Here is a 21206-nt window from a genome sequence, read left to right as displayed (position 1 = left end):
AAGGTGTTCACTGAGAAATGAAGCTTTGAAGTTTGCTTCATCTCACCCAGTAGTACTGTATACAACAATGAATGGGACAAGGAACAGGACACTGACATCCATGGCAATTACTATGAAGCTTATCAAATTACACGTAAGTCAAAATTTTGCACATTTATACCGGTGTATTCTATGCATGCCTAATACCAACTTTCAAAGCAATACCAACATCCTTTCTAAAGTGAATAGAGTTGAAGTTGAATGGTGTGTAAAGGGGAATGAAAAGGAAATTTGCCTAATTGCACAGACAGAAAAAAAGGTGTTCAAGAAAAACTGAAAAAAGAAAATTCCCCATTCCTTTTATGACTCCAAATTCTTCCATCATATAAAAATTGCTCTTTCACAAAACACACACACAATAATAAAAATTGACTAGGCTGACCCAATGTCACCTATTTTGGGTATTCACCTAAAATTGCACGGAGAATTCTGTTGTTTAAGTGATCAATGCATGGCCACATACTGTATGTTGCTTTTTTATGATCACTGCAGAAAGTTCCATGCATAGTAGTCTGACTACCAGTAAGTACTAATACCAATCATCTCCTGGATAGAACTCATGCAAAGCCAAGAAATGCCAGGGTAGAATCTAACAGTTAATCTATCATTTCTTTTCTCAGCCTAACAAATTGAAATGAGTAACAAAGTGAGAGTAATCTGTATACAAAATGCACATACTGCAATCCCTGCATAACTTACCCTACTGGGTATGTGTAAAGCCTCTGGAACACAGAATGTAGTGTCAAGATATACACTCTTTACATCCTTGACTCTGAAAACAAGAAGATGATAACACAGATGGAATTAACATATTTTCACACAAGGAATCATTACAAGTTAGGTCTTACCCATCAAACATGGGAAAACACAAAGTCTTTTTCACAAGCAAGTACACTGTATGTACAAACATGCTTACGTGTAGATCTGGTAACTACAGCTGTCCATGTAAATCATTTTTTAAGCACCTTTATCGATTTAAAAAATCTCCCGTATAATATATTTAGTAAATACCATAGAGTATACATGTACATGCATTAAATCTCCCTCTTTCCTTAAAGAGTGCTCAATTGGTAATACTGACATCCTTGGCATGAGCCAAAGTGTGCTACAAGGGTATTTTACAGGCACACTTCAAAAAGTGAGACTACAGAAAGGGTTTTGTTGCTCATTGTGCAATTCGTTATAAACTTTCCACAGACTGTACTCCTTCTGGTGATATTCATTTGATATCACAAAATAGCTTTGAGTTGATCTCAACTGTGCTATTTCAGCCCTAAACAGAGCAGAATTTTTTGTCTACGCTAAATTTCCTTTTATTTGAATCATTACAAGAAACTGGTTAGAGATTATTCTCATAACACAGACTCACCTGGATCCAGAGTGCAGGGGTTCAAGCCTCGCTACCTCTCCCTTGGCGAGTCTGAAGTCACCTGTGTACAATACACTGCCCTGCTCTCCTTCAAATAGAAACCTCCAAGAGTGACAAAAATATGAGGGGGAGAGAGAAGTACATGTAGAGGGATGAAAATCAGTATGGATAGATATAGATAGTTAGATAGGTAGATAGATACACATAAACATATTAGCAGGCTGAGCCATTCATTTTAAACCCATTAAGAATGGACTGATATTGCAACAACATGCATTTCCCATATACACTGTCCGAGTATACTGGGGACTCATCTTCAACTGGTTAATGTAATGTAAGGTCATGCCAATACAGTGGGGATGCTGTCATCAGATTTTTGTATTACCGTTAATGAGACAAAAAGAAATTATCTGTCATGCTATAAAAAGAACTAGAGAAATATGAAAATAGAACTATCAGAAATGTCGCTATAGATGGCAACTGGTATGCCTCCGCCATTATGCATGATTCTCCTATACTAGGTCTACAGCACACATAGACAATTCTGTGTGATTACACTTTCTCAAAAATGGCAAAATATTAAAATGACAGGTTTGTCACAAATTTGTTGAATGCTCACCTTCCTTGACCTACAATGTACAGTAGGTTTAATTGGATGAATGAGAGAGCATGTACAGAGCCTGTATTTGGGGATTTTAGAACTTTTACTTGTCTTTGACCCTTTCATAAAATTATACATTTAGTAATTTTCAAGGTACAGAGAAAAAGTGCAATTTCTGTACATTGAACAGTAAATTGCTACCATTTTCAACTGGCCTTTGACCCTTGACCTTTGACCCTAAAATTCTTAAGAGAATCATTGTCAGATAAAACATGCATAAATATGTATTAAGTTTCAAGATAACGCGAGTCACTTCCGAGATACTGAGAAAGAAGTTCAGCACTTTCAATTGATCTTTGACCTTTGACCTTTTTTGACAAAAAAAAAATCTTCCCAGAGAATCTCTATTGGGTTAAACATAAATCCACCAAGTTAAAAAAGAAAATAATCCTCCAGGCATTGCATAAATATGAGGGAACTTGTAAAATTTTGAAGTGTTACCCTTGACCTCTGACCCCATGAATCCAAAATTCCCTAGATGATCACTGCCAGTCAGTACATGCATATACAATGTATACTATGCTTCATGAAGATACCTTGAACCATTTCCAAGATATGGAGAAAAAAAGTTAAATTTTCACATTTTTACTTGACCTTTTGATCATTCAACTTTGACATCATGACCCCAAACTTTCACCAGAGACTCTTAATTGGGTAATACATGTATACACTACCTTTCAAGAAAATATCTTCAGACATTGCATCTATATGGGGGAAATAGCACTTGAAACTTTGAGCATTTGACCTAGACCTTTTGACCTTGGACCTTGAGCATGTGCCCCCAAAAGTTGATAGGCACAACTTCACCTGCTAATAGACATACATGCCAAGTTCCATAAGGATACCTCAAAAGGTTTTTTAGTTATGCTGTCCACAAATTTCATTGACTAGGACAGACGGACAGACAGACAACCCGAAAACATAATGCCTCCCGCACCACTTTGTGGCGGAGGCATAAGAATAAATGAACTTATCTTGCAGTCTAACACTCAAGCATTAATTCATCTTACAACGTGCCATATATTGGCTTACCTTAATGTAATATACATTTTTTATTCATTCAAAATCAATTCATAAATTAAATACAGGTATTTAAGTCTATCATGATCGGGACACAAATTTTAGAATGAAATGATCAGACCCTGCAAGTATATAAGTAAATCTAAGTAAAGAGCAAGAACAACAGATACATTTTGGGATTAAATTCAGGATAAGGGTAAACCTACACTGCCCTACTTTGGCAAAAGGAAGCAAGTGACATCGAGTTCAAATGCTACAAATGAAGAAAATATGTTTTGGGGTAGGCCCTTCAACATGAAAATTTATGAAGAGAAATAATGTTGGTATTTGTGCAAGTCATAATGGTGATGCATTTATGACAATTCGAAGAATTTTGATATTCCCATAGAAACTCATTATGTAACTTGCTTCCTTTTGCCAAAGTAGTTTAGATTTATAGCAAACATGAAAAATCTGGCACAAGGAAGCAAGTGACAATCATATCATGAGATGTTACTTGCTTCTTCTTGCCAAAGTATGTATTATAGTCTTGTAGCAAACATAAAAAATTGACAAAAAGGAAGCAAGTGACAATCCTATCATCTAAGGATGTTACTTGCTTCCTTTTGCTGAAGTATTTTAGATTGTGTGCAAATAAAAATAATTTGGCAAAAGGCAGCAAGTGACAATCATATTATATGAGGTTGTAACTTGCTTCCTTTTGCCACTCAAATATCTCAGAAATGGGCCAAAATTGTAACTTTTGGATTTTTCAGGTAAAGAGAGCATGCCTCAAATATGCCAAATCAAAAAAAAAGTAAACATCCATAAAAATGTCACTTGCTTCCTTTTGCCAAAGTAGGGCAGTACAGTGTATACGAGCATGAATACTAAACATTAATTCTTGAAAAAAAAAATATATATTTTTCAACAACTTACATTACTGACCCAGGACAGTGTCCAGCAGGCAGGAGAGTGACTACCAGTTTTTCTTCCTGTTTGAATTAATGTTTAAATACTAAAACTAATTAATGTAAAATATTACATCACAGCTGGGTTTCAGGGAAATTTGTTAATACATTTCCTCGGATCACTGCTTGGTTATAATTATTTGTTTACTATCTATGTAGAATTTTCACCTTGAGCTGACTTGGAATTGGGCACATCATCATTCACTATATTGTTTTGAATGTCATTCCACGACACAACAAATCATGAATTCTAGCATTTCTGATTCTTGAATGCCATTACACAACACAACAAATCGTGAATTCTAGCATTTCTGATTTTTTCGATAGTTTCTATTAAGCATAAGCTTTAATCAACCATCTAGTGCTCTTCTTTTCAAATGAAAGCTCCACACACATAGGTTGAATTGACTCTTGTCAGGGTCACAAAAGAGTGTGTTGACTGATTATATTTGTTATAATTGAGTCGTTTTGTACACTGTATAAGTTACTGTATAATTTGTACATGAAGGGTTTTTCTTATGTTCTGAGATTGATTTCGTTATGTATAGTAAGCATCTTGTTTTTGTTTGTTTTTCATTCGCTATTTCATATGTAAGAGCGCCATGAGCATCATCATTGATGGACTTTCAGCGCTTTATAAGAGGCCACTATTATTATTATTATTATTATATAACTCACGCTGGTTTCTAAAAATGCATAAAGAACTTTAAATAGATATCAAGATGATGGTTAAACAGCTTTGATTTGAATACAACTTTGCTCATGCTGGTGAAACCAAAACAATGCAATAAGAAAATCCTTGAATTATCAAGGTACAAAAACCAAACCAACATTTGACCTTCTCCCAGAAGACTTTGAAGAGATGGGATTGTCATGTTAACATCAAAGCAGTCTGAGAAGTCAAATGAAAGTATCTAGACGAAATAATTTGACAGTATTCAAAAGGCAGTACTCATTGGTACATTTGTGTACATAACACAAATCCTGTCTATACTGATCTGTACACCAACCACAACATCCCCATTATGTCAATCAAATAGTGATATCCTTTGTGATTTTTTTCAAAATGTAAAGTCTCCAGCTTTCCAATAATAAACTAATTTAATCATTGTAAATGTACAGTGTACTTATCTAACATTTATGTCAGACCTACAACTGTAGCACATTTTGTCGCAATCCCAACAACCACATAAAGATATTTTGAGATAACTAATTTTGCAGAGGTGAGACACAACCAACCATGCTGGATACTATATGAAGACAATACAACTGTACACAATGCAGTTCAATTCAAAACACTGTCTGTAGTAGCATGCTTTATGTAAACTAAAGTTTCATATGTCAAAACAGTATTACATTTGGATTTGGAAGAGGGTACAATATACAGTTTTTACACTATTTGGGGGTGGGTTTTTTTTTGTCAATACCCGTACTGAAGATTTCTGATTTTATAGCTGAGTTTTGAGCAGAGTTTACATGGTAATTCAGTTGCGTTAGCTGTGACTTTATCATGGGTGACAAAGTCTGGAGCTTTACACCTGATCTTTATGTATGATGATAATCTGGACCTTGTTTACACAAGGACGCTTTCTTAGTATTGACGAAGCTTTTGTACAGGGCCTTGCCATTATCATAACAGCCTTACCCAGTACGCATCTCTAAACTAGGATAAAGAGAGATAGTGTACATGAGCAAAAGTGTAGTAATACAATGTAAAACACCTCGTTCAAGGATCTATAATCCCATTATATCCCACATTATTCTGAGACTGCAACAATGTACAATGCAGGCATGCTTTGGGGAAAATATTCTCTCTTTTTTCAGATCCATGTAACTTTTTTAAGATTTTTGTTACGCTGGACATGCAATGAACAAAGTTGTAGAGGAAATGCAAAGCTTTGCTATGATGTAAATTTAATGACAAGTCTATGACCATTTTTCTTTCAAATGACCAGTGCAATAAATACTGTACACTATTATCCTGGAATGACTTTTGTATGCAAAACAGTGGCAGAAACTGAGAATTTACTTGCAAAACCAAGATGAAACATCCCTTGATTTCAGATCACCACATAATGCAAACGACATGTGACAGGAATGGAATCGCTAGTGAAGCTTTCATTGTAGTGCGGAATTTGGCAATTTATTGATCTGTTTGGGTGGGTTTATGCACTTAAAGGTCCTGTTTACCCTTGGGAGCAGTGATTTAAAAAAAAAAATCAAGATATCACATTTGATGCATGCGTGTAGGTCTGTTGTATCACAAAACATCCTTCCATATAAAATTTTTGCAATAAAGCCTGAAATGCAAGGAGATATCCGTATTTTTCTCAATAAACCATAACTGTAGACGGTTTAGTCTGGAAACATTTTTATTATAACTATTGTTGACATTTTGTGTATCTAACAATATTTAACAGCGATTATACGGAGCCAAATTTTTATAGTGGTTGTTTCTATGATCCCTAACTCACATCTTAGAACTATTTTAAAGCACTAATGCTGGCTTTTTATTTCATCTGCAAATAGTAAATTATGCCTATAAGCAAAATATGTGCACCTGGCATGGCGTTGTCCGAGCATGGTGTACAATTTGTATGTGCGAAAGTGGAACATAAAGAGTTAAAGGGAATGCAAACCCAAAGAGCAATGTGGATTGACTAAAAGCATTAACATTAGTAGAACACATCGGTGAAAGTTTGAGCAAAATTGGACAATCGATGCAAAAGTTACGATTTTTTAAAGTTTTGGTGTTGGACCGCTGGATGAGGAGACTACTAGAGGTTATGACGTATGAGTGGACAACACTATAAAGAAAATATAAAAGGAATTCCACAAAAATTTACTTTTCTAGCAAAATGAAAGAGCACTTGACTAAACGCTTTCAGAAAGCAGAGGGAATAATTGCTACCCCTAACATACGTCAATATCAAGTTCATGGAATGTGTAATTTTCACGAAAAATGAATTTTTATTGACTTCCCTTTATATTTTCTTTATATTGTAGTCCACTGATACGTCATAACCTCTAGTAGTCTCCTCATTCAGCAGTTCCAACACCAAAATTGTAAAAATTCATAACTTTTGCATCAATTGTCCGATTTTGCTCAAACGTTCACTGATGTGTTCTACCAATGTTACTGCGTTCACTCAATCCACATTGCTCTTTGGGTTTGCGTTCCCTTTAACAGGTATTAGCAATTATGCATGTAAATCAAATGTCAAAATACTTTTGTGCACTGCATCCATTTAATCTTGCCTTCACAATGACAAACAGAAAGCCACAGTATACATTTCATGAAAAATAACAATCATACTTAATACTTTAGGATCAAGAGGGGCATAATACTCCAAATTGGAATACAAAAAAATGAGGCCTTTGAAAAACTGATGCATGCAAATAATGATGGGGGATAGATTATTTTTTCAAGCAGCAATTTGTTTAATTAAAGCTTTTAAGACTTATATTGTACATCTACATATACATATTACACATCTACAAATACAAAAAAAGTCTTACATTTCCATTGAATTCATCAGCTAGCATGACTGTAGTAGACTGTTCAATGGGCAGGGAATGGACACTCAGTCCCAGGTGAGAGTACTTAGGGTCTGACAAGAGGAACTCTTGAGTGACCTCCGAGCAGTACAGCTTGATCTTGGGACTGATGAACAGGAAAACAAGAATGTCTGTGTTAAAATTCAAATAATGCAGGAGTTATAGACAATTGTACAAATACTTTCACTTTTTGCTACTTGTCAGACATTTCTGTGTGTGGATGATTCCTCAGAGCACTGCAAGGGCCTAGTTATTGTTACACTGTACTTCACCTTTCATTAATATGAATGAGAAACTAGCTACAATATCAGTATTTGTGATGTCAATGAATAAATGTACTTCATACCTAATTGTGATTCAAATCTTGGCTTTTTTATGCTCTTGTTCACGAGTAAACAGGCCAACAACAACAACAAAAAAAAAGCAATCTATATTGCACCAGTTCAAGCAAGGCCATAGTTGGACTTAACTTTGACCAAACTGTCCTGCAGTGTCCAATGTGCATCTTGCCCTAGGGATATAAAAAAAAATGGTACACACCTTGCGACTGTAAAAGTGGTTTCTTTCGCGGTGGTTTTATTTTAGCGCTTTTCGCGCTTTGAGGTTGAACCGCGAATTTAACATCACGCAAAAATGTTTTGACCTCGCCACTTGTTACAACGCTATTGTGCACATGCACACACGCAGACACGCATTGAGTGCATTGATGGTCAACACACACACAGCGATACCGCGCAATGTAGGTACACTACAAGCATGTTATAAAGTACTTGAGAGACGGGATTTTAGGTAAGCCTGCATTTAATTTTAATTTCTCTTTAATAAATAAAATAGTTGGATTAAAGTAAAAAATAAAACAGTTTTTGCCAACTGTGAATTCACAGATCCGCGAATTTAAACACACCAATGGAAACTGCAAAAGTATCTGTACGCGAAAGAAACCACTTTCACAGTATTTGAATCTCACTTATAGCCACAATCAATATGTTCGCATTTAAGAAAAAAAAAATGTTTTTTTTTTTTTTAATCATGTTCGAATCCTGAAGGGAATAATAGCTCCTTTTGGTGGCTGTGTGAATGGGCCTATTATAACACATGCGTTTCACTACTTTCCTACTTTTTATCGTAAAATGGATTTAAAAACCAAAGCTCAACTTCCAATATCAGTAACAAAGCTTTGAAAAATGCTATTTTTCTACGGATAAACTATTCCCAACAATTCTCATTTTTCTCAAAATAATGTTCATGTGATTTTCAGATAGAAAAGACAACACCATATTCTATGCACTTAGTCATGTAAAAAGCAGTTACAGTACATGAAGTTCATAGTGAATTGTGTGAACACTCTGGATACACTGTACTCACTTCAACCTTAGTACATGAAGTTCATTGTGATAATATTTGACTACTCACTTGCATTTCAACCTTTCAGCAAATTTTGCACTACCAAGGCCAACCATGTGATCTGTAAAAAAACACACACACAAATAAAAACAAACAAACAAACAAACAAACAAACAAAACACTGTGGTGATTGATGGCTGAAAGTACAGACAAAATGCTGACTTGGCTAGTGTATTCACATACAACTTAGAACACATAAAACAAAACAAGTTATGAAACTTTAATTTGAAATTATTGTATAATTTATTGCCAGTGATAAGCAATCTATTCAAATGGGGTTGAAGTTAAGATGATTTGTGCCCAAATTGCAATGTAAGAGAGGACATTGTTCATGCGTTCATTGAATGCAAACTTAAAAAAAACAAAAAACATTGTATTCGTAAGGAGTTTGTTACAAGATGAATACCATGCACCAGTAACAAATATCAACGTTTCACATTTGTTGAAAATAAAGTGCATGAGTTACAATGTAGTATAGTCTGTTTGTGACAATAGCATTTTGGAGGATTTATAATCTTATTTTGAAATGGAATGAAACCAGTAATGATAAAAGCAGCTGTGCTTTAAAATATGTGTTTATGAGAAAAATTAAAATGAGAATAGAAATACAATGCTATATGAAACACAGTAGAACACAAGGGAAAAATGAACTACACGTATCACTACCAAACAAACTGTTGAACTTATAATGCACGATTGTGTTTGTATCACTTTCATGAGACATTGTTATGATTATATTATTTTGATTGTGTATTTTGAATGGAACCTGAATAAATCCCTAGATGAGGCAAAAGAAAAACAAGAGACCTGGGGGGTCACGCGCTCACCTGAGTATCGCAAGTTCACCTTCCATGCATTCTTGCAGACTCTTACCTGAGAACATTGGAAACTTGTGGTGGGGGCAGCTTTGAGAATAGGGGCATGGTGTCCATTCACATATATATTCCATCGCACTGGTAAAAATATTTGCCAAGCACACTGTACTTTATAAAATGTTGGATTATGCAGCTTGGGGAAAAAAACTTAAAGCCCTATCACTTTTGATTAGAACTAGAGAAAAATATTATTTAATATTCATTAATTTAGGAGGTTTGGACCCCTGGGGCCCCCAAGGAAAGCATGGTGCCCATTCAAACACTTTGAGATTATCCCTATGGGAATGCTACTTGACAAGTTTGGTGAAAATCCATTATGTTGTTTTCAGCAAGAAGACAAAAATTTAGGCCTGCATTTGGACACCCCCATCCCATCCCGCTTCCTTGGGTCCCAAGGGGGGGGGGGGGGGGGGCACCCCTGATTCTCCCATGAACAAACTTGAAACAACAGTCATCAATACACTGACTGACTGTATTAACTTAGCTCAATCACTTCCAGTTCTAGAGAAAATCTGTAAAGATTCCTTACAGGTGGGGGGGGGGGGGGGGGGGGGAGGGGGGGGGGGGGTGGACCCCTGGGGCCCCCAGGTGGGGCATGGGGCCCATTTGATGGAATTGAGATTCTATCCTCCTAGGGATGCTGCCTGCCAAGTTTGGTAAAATTGGTGATAGGGTTTTCAAGAAAAGATGAAAATTTACAATTTTGGTCCAAATTCAGGCCCCCTGGGGCCCCCCAGGTGGGACATGGTGCCCATTTGATGGGAATGAGATTCTTTCCCCCTAGGGGTGCTACCTGCCAACATTGGTGAAAATTCATAATGACATTTCCAAGAAAAAGATGAAAATGTACAATTTGGGCCCCATTAGGACCCCTCCCCATCCCCCTCCCCTGGGTCCTAAGGGGGGCACCCCTGATTCTGCCATGAACAAACTTGAAACTACAGTCATCAATGTACTAATTCATAGTATCAACTCAACTCTATCACTTCTGGTTCTAGAGAAGAAGATTTTTTAAGATTCCTTAATTTTTTTTTTTTTTTTTTTGGGGGGGGGGGGGTTGGGCCCCTCTGGGGGCCCCCAGGTGGAGTATGGTGCCCACTTGTAAAAATTGAGATCCTATCCCCCTAGGGATGCTACCTGCCAAGTCTGGTGAAAATCGGTCGAGGGGTTCTCAAGAAGAAGATGAAAATGTAAAAGTTTATGCACGACGTAAGCCGGACGCCGGACGAAGGGCAATCGCAATTTAGCTCACTTGAGCCTTCGGCTCAGGTGAGCTAATAAAATGGACAAAATGCATGAAAAAAAAAAGTAAATATAGAACGACAAATATCAAATTCGTAGGGGACAACAATCGAAATTCAAGCAAATGCATTCATTAACTCTTTATGTGCCACGTTCGCACCTCTGACTCAGTCGACGGCGTGCCAACTTCGCATATTGTGCTCAACAAACAAAGCCGCCAAGACCGATCGATAAACTGCTAATTACTGCTAATCCCGCGGCACAATGAAAGCGTTTCTCATGCTTTTGTTCTTCTCATATACGGCTTGCATTCTATGTGGTGATCGACTATCAAGCGATGTTCCCAACTAGATTTTCTCATACATTCTAAGTTTCTGTCACGGTTTAATGTGGAAAAGTCATGCCTTTACAGTAATGTAGCAACTGGTCATTCAAAAGAAAAATTGAAAATAGAGTCGTCATACAATTTATATCGAAACAAAGCTTGGTATTCCTCTTTAACTTTGCCTACTATTATGCCCATCTTAACAGAAATTTGTAGAAGTTACACAAATTGGAAAAACAAAATTCTTTCTCAAAACATGACTACCTTCGTGTCTCAGAATAACGTGGCACACAGGGGGTTTCCACCATGGCACATAAAGAGTTAAAGAGATCTCCAAAATGATAAGAAGAGCACGGAATAGGTCCACAACAGCACAAAACTACATGTACATTGTATCAAGAGCTTTAAGCTAAATTGTGATTGATGAATTTCAGAAACGGATGATTTCTTGGTCAGCAGTCAAATGTTTAATCTTTTATGTTAGGGTCTATCTCATTACATCGGTTCAAATATGTAAATCATTTTTGTGTCACATTACTTTTAAACAATAATCTATTGAACAAACTTCTCTCTCAGAAGTCTTTGTAAACAACTTCATCAAAGATGATCATATTTACAATGAATACAAAAATATATTATAAGTGATATATGAGGAGATGTTATTAAATGGAATAATTGTTTAAATGTCCACCCTCCGGCACCTCCAGTCATAACTCCAGTAGGAGTATTCAGGAGGACCTCAACCAAGTACCAAGTACATTGTACCAAGTACCAAGTAAGTGATAATGTACATGTACAACGTACATGTGAAAATAACAGATATAAATAAATATGTTTAAAAAACAAGGTGTAGGACGTTTAACTACTCTACCACTACGTGTACAAACATTTACATCTACTTTTTCTACAAAACTACTGTCTTTCTTCATTGGTATTGAAGAGAAGTGAAACATAATAGTTCTCATAAATTTGGCTAGTTTTTTCAAATGGCAAGCATTAGTTGAATTGAATAATTTGGCCATATGTAATGCACTTGGTCTACTGGCCGTCAAACTACTTGGTAAATTTATAATAGTCTCTCTTTGATGAAAAAGGGACAAACAAAAATGTAATGAAATTCATCCCCTACATGTATATTGTCGAATGAACATACAATTTTGTATGACTGTAGTACAATGCAATTCATCTGTCAGGCTTGCATCAAACCTTCCCTTATTAACGGGTAATCCACTATTAGATCTACATCTGAATTTACTTAAAATGTAATATAATCTCTCTTACACAAGACCTATAAATACTTCTCTAACATCAAATTATCCTTAAACATTCTATAATTTGTAGAGATTCTATTTGACCATGTTGCTGCTCTCCACTCTTAAATAAACATATCAAAAAGTCTAACTTTTGAGGTGTGTGAAATCCATGGAGCACTAAATCCACCCCCTTGTGCAATTCCCTAGCCCTGCATGATGAAAAATATTTGTGATAAATAATAACCATTGTGATTTTGACGGGGAGTGTATGTCTCCTTGTACTGATGTAAATGCAGAAGAAATTTGAAAATTGTACATGAGTGTTTGGTTTCTTTTCCCTTGACGAATCTCAACCAGAATCCAATCATTCGACTTTTAATATGGTTCAAAATGACTCCACGTCCAGTTTCACCATAAACCATACACTCAGGAGTACATTTGTTCACAAGCAAAATTTTTCTTAAGAATTTCCTATGGAAAATTTCAATTTGGTCTATGCACTCATAACCCCAGACTTCACAACCATAGAGTAAAAACAGGTTAAACAACATGATCAAATAGACGTCACTTTATATCTCATAATCATATCTCCATATCTTCATATCTCATCTTTAATATTTATAAGAGGTTTCTCATTATTTCACAAGAGTTGGAAACCTGAAGCCTCATCTCTGACACCAAACTAAACCATCCCTTTAAATTTAGGCAGTGTATACAACCACAGTACACGCGTGTGTCTTTAGCTTTACCATCCAGGCATCCAGCCACACGAGCGAGTGCAAGTGTGGTTGTAGCTATGGCCAGAATCGCTGGATACAGCCACACTCGTGTGTATACATGTCCACGGATACCCCATGTCCACACACATGGAGAAGGTTTAATTACAGTATATTTGAAGGCTTAAATTTAAGTCTCCTCCACTATCCACTTCCAGCTCAAGAACTTGCAGAAGTCATTACATTGGCAATGCAACAATGGGCACTGCAATGCACACATGACACACATAACATATAGCATCGAGACACAGCATACTCAAGTTAACTACTAACGTATTAACTTGGCTTTGCAGCAAGAAATAGTACCATACTGTACGTGATGACCGGTATGCGTACAGTACTCAGGAGGTTCGGTTTTTAGCGTTTTCGTGACGCGAATACTGTAAGTAGTGATAGCCAATAACAAACAATACATGAGATAATACGTATGGGACTCGGGAAGTGCTATAGTACGTACGGTATCGCTTCATTCATTTACACACCGCTCACCTGCATGGCAATGCGACAAAAAATACCCCTTTGCTCGAAGAACGCCATCCCCTTTGAAGCGATCAATTGCAATTTGCGGATACTCTACCATAAGTCCTCCAAATGTACTCATTGTAATTCGTGTATCCAAACGTAACAGGTCCTCCCTCCAAAAGCCTCCAACTTTCGAAAGTCGCGCAAACAAGCTGTCGGTGAAAGTTGCATTATACTCCACATGTTATTGACGGGACTTCGTTTACTTCGCGACAGACAGTGCAGTACCTGAATAGAGTACTCAGTACGTGAAGTGAAAACCCAGTAGGGCCTACACGGTTCATTTTTTTTTCTCGTGTCATTGGCAGAAAGAGAGAAAGAAAGAAAGGAAAACAGAATAAACAAAAAATAGAATAGCTTACAGTAACCTCAGCGTATTTTCATTAGTGCTCTTGTTATAAGGTCTATTAATTTTTATACAACAAGTTCAAAGTTAACTGAGTTTTATATCATTTGGCCATGCTGTATTTATTTATTTATTTATTTATTCATGTTTTCTTTAAAAGCAGGGTTGTCCCGTTCAGAGCCCCAATGGCCTGCTTTGCAAGGGAGCCGTGCATCACGTATACAAAGGTTACAAAATCAAACACGAATTGTATTCAGCTTTGATTAGAGATTTTTGCCTTACTTGAACTATGGTGTACTAACTTGGGGTGCTACAGCAAAAATTCGTTTAAAAAAAAAATTGCTTCTTCAAAAGAGAGCTGTTAGGATTATTTCAGCAGCAAATGCACGTGCTCATACTGATATGCTGTTTTATTGGAATGATATTTTGAAAATACAAGATATTTATTCTATTGTATTTGGTATCCCTCATGTATCAGCTCAATAATGAAAATGTGCCTCACGCAATAGCGTTCAATATTAAAGGACAAGTCCACCTTCATATACATAAGAATTGAGAGAATGCAGCAATATTAGTAGAACACATCAGTGAAAGTTTGAGGAAAATTGGACAATCCGTTCAAATTTTACGAATATTTTAAGTATCTGCGCAGTCACTGCTGGAAGAGAAGACTACTACAGTGTATGATGTCACATGCGTACAACTACATAAGGAAAATAAAAAGAGAATTTCACAAAACTTTACTTTTTGAATAAAGTGCACATTTCTTTGACTTGCTACTGACGTAATATGTTAAGGGTTATATTATTCCCCCTGCCTTCTGAAAGAGAGAAGTCAAGTGTTCCTTTGTTATGCGAGAAAAATGGAAATATGTCGAATTTTCTTTATTCTTTCTTTATATCGTTGTACTCATGTGACATCACAAGCTATAGTAGTCTTCTCACCCAGTCATGACTTAGCAGAAACTTCAAAAATTCATAACTTTTGAACGGATTGCCCGATTTTCCTCAAACTCTTTCTGATGTGTTCTACTAATATTGCTGCATTCACTCAACCCACATGTCTATGAAGGTGAACTTGTCCTTTAATAGAGTACACAAGTATTGTACAAGACAGGCTGGCATGCCCTATATCATCATCTCACATCAGTCAGAATCAAACTCAGAAATAATACTGTCGAATTGGCAGGCCCAAAATACTGGAACTCCTTGCAATCCTCTTTTAGACAGGCCATTATATAGCCTATCTGGATTTAAACGTAAGATGAAATCTTATCTTCTGGACCGGTACGATGACTCCTGATGTTATACTGTACTTCAGATGAAATACTAGTAACTTGCAAAGTTATAGATACAATGTATATACACTTCCGTGCTCAATATGTGAGTCCGTTTTATGAATGGCAAGTGGGACCTTTCTTGTTACTGTATAATGAGGTTCTACTGTACAAAGATTTGTGTGACGTACAGCTTGTGCCAAATATTTTGACCTTGCTTCAGTGTATTGAAATTTGAAACTGTTAAGTATTTCTTTACAAATTCTAAAATTTGTCAGAGGGAACACAAACATGTGTTTCCACTGTTGATAAAGTATCATAAATTGTAAATTATATATGTATTAATCTCTAAATAGGACTGAGATGGAGATGTCTCCACGTTAAACTAGATACAAGTATTAAATCTGCTGTACTGGTTTTTAAAAAAAAATGTTTTTAATGATTAATACTGAGTTACATCATAGTTAAAGGACAAGTCCACCTTCATATACATAAGGATTGAGAGAATGCAGCAATATTAGCAGAACACATTGGTGGAAGTTTGAGGAAAATCGGACAATCCGTTCAAAAGTTATGAATTTTTAAAATGTCTGCGCAATCACTGCTGGATGAGAAGACTACTACGGTGTATGATGTCACATGCGTACAAAGATATAAAGGAAAATAAAAAGAGAATTTCACAAAACTTTACTTTTTGAATAAAGTGCACATTTCTTCGACTTGTTACTGACGTATGTTAGGGGTAATATTATTCCCCCTGCCTCCCGAAAGAGAGAAGTTGAGTGTTCTTTTGCTATGCGAGAAAAATGGAAATATGTTGAATTCTCCTTATTCTTTCTTTATAGAGTTGTACACATGTGACATCACAAGCTATAGTAGTCTTTTCATCCGGTCGTGACTGAGCAGAAATTTCAAAAATTCATAACTTTTGAACGGATTGTCCAATTTTCCTCAAACTCTCACTTATGTGTTCTACTAATATTGCTGCATTCTCTCAACCCACATGTCTATGAAGGTGAACTTGTCCTTTAAGCACTGGATATTTTGTAAGTCATTGCCTTTATTTCGCCCTCTTTACTGTTGTCTTTGTAACCGTCTAGTGTCCAAGTCCAAGTTCATATTTCTCCATTATTCAATCCCTTATTCTGTTTAAACACATTTTTTTTTTTAACATCCGTTAGTGCGCTGCATTCTCCCCCCTCCCACAATTATCATTTCATCTCCCCATACTATATAGTTTCAGGCTGAAATTTTCAGTCTTAAGAATACCTGCTGGCTTTTTGTTTTGTTTTGTATTATTTGTAAAAAGGAGTTTCTGCAATTTACCAGCATTGCTTCTCAGCAGGTCTCCTATCTTTTACCCTGAAGTATAAATAATTTAAGTCTTCTATCAGCTATCTGCCATGATTGTGTAATCATTGATTTTTGTCTTCACCCAATATTACATCTTTTGTAATTATGTTATTCTTGGTGGAATTGAACAACTAAATTGAAATTGAAATTGAAATCGAATTGAAATTGTAAATTGTAATATACACACACACACTCTAGGCCGACGGAGGCCTAGCTTTATGCGGACGAAACTGATTATGGCTGAAACTGAGAGCTCCACCAACGAGATACGACAAAAAAAAAAAATGATAATGATTATAATACAAATGTATTTAGAATCATTGTACCTCCACAGCTATGCTCTTATATCAGGGATCATACACACTTCCTCCGCTCGATACTGACAATTCGTGGTTATGCTAAGGATATAATCCCCCACACATTAAAAAAAATGTAACTATATGGTCCAACCGCTTTCTCACCCCCCCCCCCCCCCTGTCAGCTGATGAAGCCCGGAAGTAGCATCAAAAACATAAACTGCCCCCCCCCCCCCCATCCACCCACGAGACGCCGGCAGTCAAGTGCTTTCTTTTTTTTTCCGGATAAAGTCTCTTTGAATATTTCTGCATATCCTTTTTCTGATGCGTTTTGTCTGGAAAATGTAATATTCACTCACCCAACTATATGGTCGGTTAAAAAATGCATAACATTCAAACGGATTGTCCAACTTTTCACACTGACCCACTCAAGTCCTCAACCTGATATTGATACTGCTACATACTGCTACGACACCTTCAGGATTCCATTCTCCTTCAACCATGACGGAACAAACCATGTTATCCTGGCCATGAACTGCATGTTGTAGGACCTACTACGACCTTACTTATCTTACCCTAGATGTGTATTGGTCGTTCTAAAAAGCAAAACTGAGTCAAACATGTAACAGAGGGCAACGTTTTATAGTAGCAGATGTGTTTTGAGCAAAATTAGTAAGGTAAACTTAGGCCTAAGTTATCTGTTTATTTGATATGAATTGTTTGATAGAAAGTAACGTCTTATGAATTATTGTTTATATGGCATGTTGCGAAGTTTGAGGAATTGAACATGATGCAAATTGAAGAGTTCCGTAAAAGAATTTGAAGCAATATTTAGTTGTTCGTAACTCTCTATAGCCTCGAATAGCTGTTGCCCAATATCAGTAGTAAATATTAATGGGTCACCTTTGCCAAACTTCATTCAGTCTATATACCACGTTTGCAACCAACAGGACCTTGTAATGCGATGAGCTCAGCAAAGTTGGCTTGTCTGTGATAACCCAGTTAGTAATTGTAATGACAAGTCAGCTCTAGATTCTTAAGTTCAAGTAATATAAAAATTATCATTAATTTTCCCTATGTCATGACATTCTCAGTAATCTATCTCTTCACCAAAGTGATGAACTTTCTGACGAACAGGCAAGAAGGAAAAAATTGTGGTTTTTTTTAATGCGGGTCACAAATTTTACTTTCATCATTCTAACTTCTGATGGTTAATAATCATACATAAGTGTTATTAAATGCAGCAATCCCTTTTTGTTTGTTTCAGATTGATATAGTGATTACAAGATTCAACAGGTCCCCGGCCTGACAGACGGCTTGAGAACAAAAAGAGCCGCAAAGAGATGTTAAAACCACTTTATAAATCCGAAGAGCATTCCTATTTATATTGATGAAAATCGGTTTTGAAGTGGCTGATATCTAAACACAAAAGAAAACAAAGCGATCCTCATAAAAAGGTGGGTCCCACTTTTGATTATGATCGTTTTGTTTTGGATATTTCAGCCATTCCACAATGGATTTTCATCAATTAAATTTTGAATTCCTCTTGATATAATATTTTACATTTCATAAGGAGTTTTTTTTCATCATCTAAAAAAGCTTACCTAAAAAAACAAAACAAAACAAAAACCGTTGAAAACCCAAGTCCCATCTCAACCGAAACCATGTGTATATCTCTTGTGCAAGCAGCTTCAATGTGCTTTTTGTTGTAAAAGTTGTTTCAACCTATCAGGGCCCCTCATGTCTGAATATATACGCAAAACTAAATTTCGTAACAACGCACCCGTTTTAATTTTCGGAATAGGGAAGCTTATTTCGTTTTCAGAGTGACGAACCTTGGTGGAATAACGAACCTTATTTCATTCCAGGAATTATACGAACCTTCTCAATCACGCTATAAATTGCAACTGATTGACAAATTGCCCTACATCGACGTAAATAAGCACTGAGTTGATCAGTGTTTTAGTAGTAGCCATGATAAAAAATCATGGGCGTACATACTCGAGCAGGATTCGAACCTACGATATGCACGCTATAAGGATTAGAACCGACGCTTGCTGACGGGCGAAAGCTCGGTGGTCTAGTGGAGATGACGCCTGTCCGGTGATCAGGAGGTCGTACGTTCGAATCCTGCTCGAGTATGTACGCCCATGATTTTTTATCATGGCTACTACTAAAACACTGATCAACTCAGTGCTTATTTACGTCGATGTAGGGCAATTTGTCAATCAGTTGCAATGAAAACATCTCGACGGAAGGATTTCATGAATTTGAATAACAAAGCAGTACCCGCTGCACGCTATAAGGATTAGAACCAACGCTTGCTGTCGGGCGAAAGCTCGGTGGTCTAGTGGAGATGACGCCTGTCCGGTGATCAGGAGGTCAGGTTCGAATCCTGCTCGAGTATGTACGCCCATGATTTTTTATCATGGCTACTACTAAAACACTGATCAACTCAGTGCGTATTTACGTCGATGTAGGGCAATTTTTCAATCAGTTGCAATGAAAACATCTCGACGGAAGGATTTCATGAATTTGAATAACGCTATAAATGTTCGAATTAACGAACCCTTCTCCGTTTTCTAACGAAGACATCTTCGTCTGAGCCTTCCCCCTCTGAATAATATCTTTCTTTCGTTTATCCCTGCCTATGACTTGTCCGCCTTGGACTACTTAACATAACAATTATGTCGGAATATCTCGGAGTTTGGGTGTTTGTTCCATGTTCATCGTGTCACTGCCGGCAACCAGGGACAGCCTGGTGGTAGTGTCGCTGCCCGGAAAGCAGTAGATGACAGGTTCGAGTCCCATTCTGTTTCCTTTTTCCCCCGACATGTTTGTTAATTTACAGATCAGCAGTTGCGATCTTAACAAATGTTCATTTGTAGAGGGAGACAAACTGAAGAAACTCAAACCTGAGAAGACAGTCATCTTCTTGGACATCGGTTATTTGTGGGTTTCAGAATCACCCCAACGTTGATCACACTCTAATCTGTATTATGACGTTCGATAATGGGAGGCAAGTCGTCTCATCTCACTCATGATAAGTGTGCTGCTCCTATATACTGACCACTGCATAAGCAGTGTGCCTTTTATTGGGAACAAAGATCCCTTTCAGAACCAGTACATTGCTCACTTCCGGGTGTACCGTGTATGTGGTACGCGTCCCGACGGACACCCACGACACACCACTAACTCGAGTACACACACATGTCATTTTCTGCATAGGAACAATAATACCCTGTATAATGACACCAGCACGCTATGCCGTTATGAATGAGGCAGTTATTCATCATCATTGCCAACCTTTAATACTATAGGTTTTCCCGGCCAATTTCGCACTTTTTTCAGTCCAATTCCCAATTTGTGCATTCAATTTAGCATAATATAGCCTAGATGGCATTATTATTATCATTTTAGAATGGTTTATTGGGTAAAATTTGCAAAATCGTAGCCCGACGGCTAAAATACATTGCAATGACAATTAGATACATTGAACTGTTGTACATTACATCCACATTAAAAAAAAAAACATGTTTGGTATTTTAATTTCATGTGAATATAATCTTTTCATTCAAATTCATTTTGGAGCATATTTCAAATTACATTCGAATCAGCACTTTTTCAGTTCAAATTCATAAGACAATTAAGCATCATTTCGCAAATCGTTCATTCAAGTTAGGTTGATATAGTCACGTGATCACGTATACGCTGCGCTCGTTCATTCGATTTTAAATTCATTCAATTTAACATTTGCTGCAGTCAATTTCGCTGACACGTTAATGCATTTATTCCTTTTCTTCCATTTTCATTCATCATAGTGTTTGCAAGCATCTTAACATTTCATATTTTCGTGTTCATTCTTCATTCTGATATCACCTTTACAGTACTTTCAAAATATGTGTATGTGTTTAAAATGTTCGATAGCATTACTGTTCACA

The 21206-nt window shown here is 36.6% G+C and overlaps 1 protein-coding gene across 1 annotated transcript in view; it reads right to left on the bottom strand.

Annotated features, from left to right (window-relative positions):
* Positions 1 to 9057, bottom strand: part of LOC139744232 (protein artemis-like) — a 54683-nt gene extending 45626 nt beyond the window's left edge. The window contains exons 1-5 of the mRNA XM_071654675.1: positions 9011 to 9057; positions 7559 to 7703; positions 4008 to 4063; positions 1409 to 1510; positions 739 to 811 (exon numbers count right to left, since the gene is read on the bottom strand). Of these exons, the coding sequence (XP_071510776.1) occupies positions 739 to 811; positions 1409 to 1510; positions 4008 to 4063; positions 7559 to 7703; positions 9011 to 9057 (423 nt within the window). The remainder of the gene's footprint in view (positions 1 to 738; positions 812 to 1408; positions 1511 to 4007; positions 4064 to 7558; positions 7704 to 9010) is intronic.
* Positions 9058 to 21206: the final 12149 nt, after the last annotated feature.

This window comes from Diadema antillarum, unplaced genomic scaffold (assembly GCF_040938485.1).
Source record: "Diadema antillarum isolate AM-2024a unplaced genomic scaffold, OU_Dant_1.0 seq00001148_RagTag, whole genome shotgun sequence".
NCBI lineage: Eukaryota > Metazoa > Echinodermata > Echinoidea > Diadematoida > Diadematidae > Diadema > Diadema antillarum.
The sequence above is the reverse complement of the archived record's forward strand: the minus strand, read 5'-3'. Positions and strand labels throughout refer to the sequence as shown.